The sequence below is a fragment of the Synchiropus splendidus genome, chromosome 1 (genome assembly GCF_027744825.2).
Source record: "Synchiropus splendidus isolate RoL2022-P1 chromosome 1, RoL_Sspl_1.0, whole genome shotgun sequence".
NCBI lineage: Eukaryota > Metazoa > Chordata > Actinopteri > Syngnathiformes > Callionymidae > Synchiropus > Synchiropus splendidus.
This window is the reverse complement of record NC_071334.1, coordinates 69,533,755-69,536,454: the sequence shown is the minus strand read 5'-3', so window position 1 is coordinate 69,536,454 and position 2,700 is coordinate 69,533,755. Positions and strand designations below refer to the sequence as shown.

The 2,700-nt window shown below is 48.3% G+C and overlaps 1 protein-coding gene across 1 annotated transcript; it reads left to right on the top strand.

The window, feature by feature from the left end:
* The first annotated feature begins 554 nt into the window (after nt 1–554).
* Nucleotides 555–2,148, top strand: gas1b (growth arrest-specific 1b). The gene has a single exon (XM_053850652.1). The coding sequence runs from the start codon at nt 691–693 to the stop codon at nt 1,429–1,431; it is 741 nt and encodes a 246-aa protein (XP_053706627.1). The 5' UTR covers nt 555–690; the 3' UTR covers nt 1,432–2,148.
* The last annotated feature ends 552 nt before the right edge of the window (nt 2,149–2,700 follow it).

Genomic DNA, 2,700 nt, shown 5'->3' with positions numbered 1-2,700 from the left:
TGTTTGTCAATGTTGTCATTCACTGTCTGCGAGTCAGAGTATTGCCGACGGCCAAGTCTGTGCGCTTTTAACACTCTGATCAAGTGGCTTCTACTCAAAATAATACCACATGTGGCATGCATGACTTTATTTTTCTCCCGAGATAACAGTTATCTCGAAATAATTTGTATCTCGAGATCATTTTTATCTTGGGATAAAAAAAATAAAGAGATAAAAATTTTCTCCAGATAATTTTTATCTCGGGATAAAAAAAAATAAAGTCATGCATGCCACATCCAAAAATAAACACATGCAGGTCTCTTCCAGGGCTCTGTAATAAATGAACATAAATACAATTTTAATAAAGAAGTTTCTGTATTTTTGATGACAAAAATTCTTATGTCGAAGCTACAGATGAGGTCAAGTACTTGAAACCTCCAGTGGACCCACAGGGCCGTCCTCCGCCCCGTGTCGTGACGTCACGGCACTCACCCACCAATCAGACGCCGGTTCAGCAGTGAAGTCCAGCAGCCCAACTCTGCCTGGCTCAGTCGCGCAGATGTGTCACCTCAGACTCGGACTTTTCGGCTTCCTCTTTCTCTGAAGTGACTTTTTGGGTCACCGATGACGTCGCGGTCACCCCCGGTTCGGACCTGGCGGGTCACCAGAAGCCCTTATGAAGTGTGACGGTTCGAGCGCTGAGTCGTGGAGATGGACCGGAGCGCACTCTGGATATGCAGCATGCTGCTTCTACTCGCCGGGTTCTGTGTGGGCTCGCCGAGCCACGGTCGTCGGCTCGTCTGCTGGAAGGCGATCCTCAAGTGCCACGGAGAGCCGGAGTGCCATTACGCGTACGACCAGTACATGTACGCGTGCGCCGCCGTCCTGGCCGGCGAGCGCAAGAAGTGTCCGAGCCACTGCATCTCTTCTCTGGTCCAGCTCAACCTGACCCGCAGTGGACCGGCTCTGGAGGACTGCGACTGCGCCCTGGATCCGGTCTGCAGGCTCACCAAGCAGGCCATCGAGCCGTGCCTGCCGCGCACCAGACCCCTGGGCTGCACCGAGGCGCGGTACCAGTGCGAGTCGGACCCGTCCTGCAGCGCCGCGATGCAGGATTACTTGGTCCACTGTCGGAACCTGTTCGGCGGCGGTCGGTGTTCGGAGTCGTGCCGGAGAGTGATCGCCTACATGCGGACCATCAAGAAGGCGCAACAGCTGGACACGTGCGTGTGCGACGGCGCGGAGCGGAACATTTGCGAGTACGTCAAAGTCAGCATGGAGACCTGCTCGGACTCCGTGGACGGGTTCGAAGGGAGCGGCTTGTCGGACTCGGAGGACGAGCCGGAGGACGACTATCCGGATTATGGCGCGGAGAGTTGCGGCGAGCATCCAGCTGGTGTCCCCGAGCTGCAGCTTCTCACCTCCGTCTTTGTTTTGAGCAGATTTTTGTGACGAAAAATCACCGCACGCCTGAACCCAAAACCTCCCTGATAATCAAAAGTTTCACCTCGAAATATATTTGACTTAAACACCATCATACACTCGTTCTGCTGCACTGAAATGTAGAATTGACTGAAGAACTTCACTTGTTTTTTTTTTTATCCTCAGAGTCGCCGACTACATCCACAACACCCCAGAAATGGGATTTTTTTTTTCATATTTGGAATCAAGGCCATTTGAGAGTGAAGTAGTTTTTCAAGGAGTGAAACTTTAAATCTCTCTCCAAAGAGATTTGTGGCAGCTAACCAAAGAAACACTGTGATGTAGTGGTAGTGAGTGTGGAGCTCATCCTGCAGAGGTTTAACATGTCGGAGCTCAGCAGAACAGCAGTGAATGACGTCGTTTTTAGGTCGTGCGTTTGAACTAAAATGCCAATGTTCAACAGCGAGGCTCATTTTCTGACCAGAATCGGGGCTCTTTTTTTGAGTTTTTCAGTCTCATAACCACCAAGGTCCACACACTACTGTGTTGATATGTTTCTGCTTGCTGTTGGCCTCATTGATATGAACTGTGTGGTCATGTGACTCGACGTGTTACTGGGTGAATTTCACATCAAAATCGTTTTGCATTCATCTGTTGACACACTTCACTTGTGCTTTGCAGATTCTCCAGCCCTCGTGGTTCTGGATCTGTTTACACTGAAGGATCCTGTTTTTGTATAGATATATATTTACAGAGTTATTGTACAGTATTGAGAAATATTTTAGAAGAAATGATGGTTTATATTATAATAAAAGAGTTTTCCGTAGTGCAAGTGTGGGTGTCTGTCAGTCCTGTGAAGGACTGGGGGGGGGATAATAATAATAAATCGTTTTTATTATGATCGCAAATACATTTTTATGTGGTATAAGACAACAAAAAAGAATGTGTGAACTGAAAGATATCTAGCGAAGAACAAATATTAGAGTTTATTAAAGGTTACTACATGTTATTAAAGTTCTGTTGCACATGTTTGTCAGTAACACTTGCACTCTCTGAGAAGTGCCTGCACGTCACCATGGAGGTCAGCTGTTGTCACACGAGTTGTGAAGATAAAATCCGACTGCAGCACCTTTCACTTCAAGCCCATCTCCCTGCGTCGCTGTCAGAGACGTTCGCCGGGGCTGACTCTTGTTTACAAGCTCGCCGTCGATCCTCCCGAACAAAACCAGCGTTGTCACCTATGAGAATGGATCTTTAAAGCATTAATGGCGAACCGCGATGCCTTTCAGGACGAAGAGC

Coding starts and splice junctions, on each gene's coding strand:
- gas1b (XM_053850652.1), top strand. CDS start 691: ATGGACCGGAGCGCACTCTGGATATGCAGCATGCTGCTTCTACTCGCC.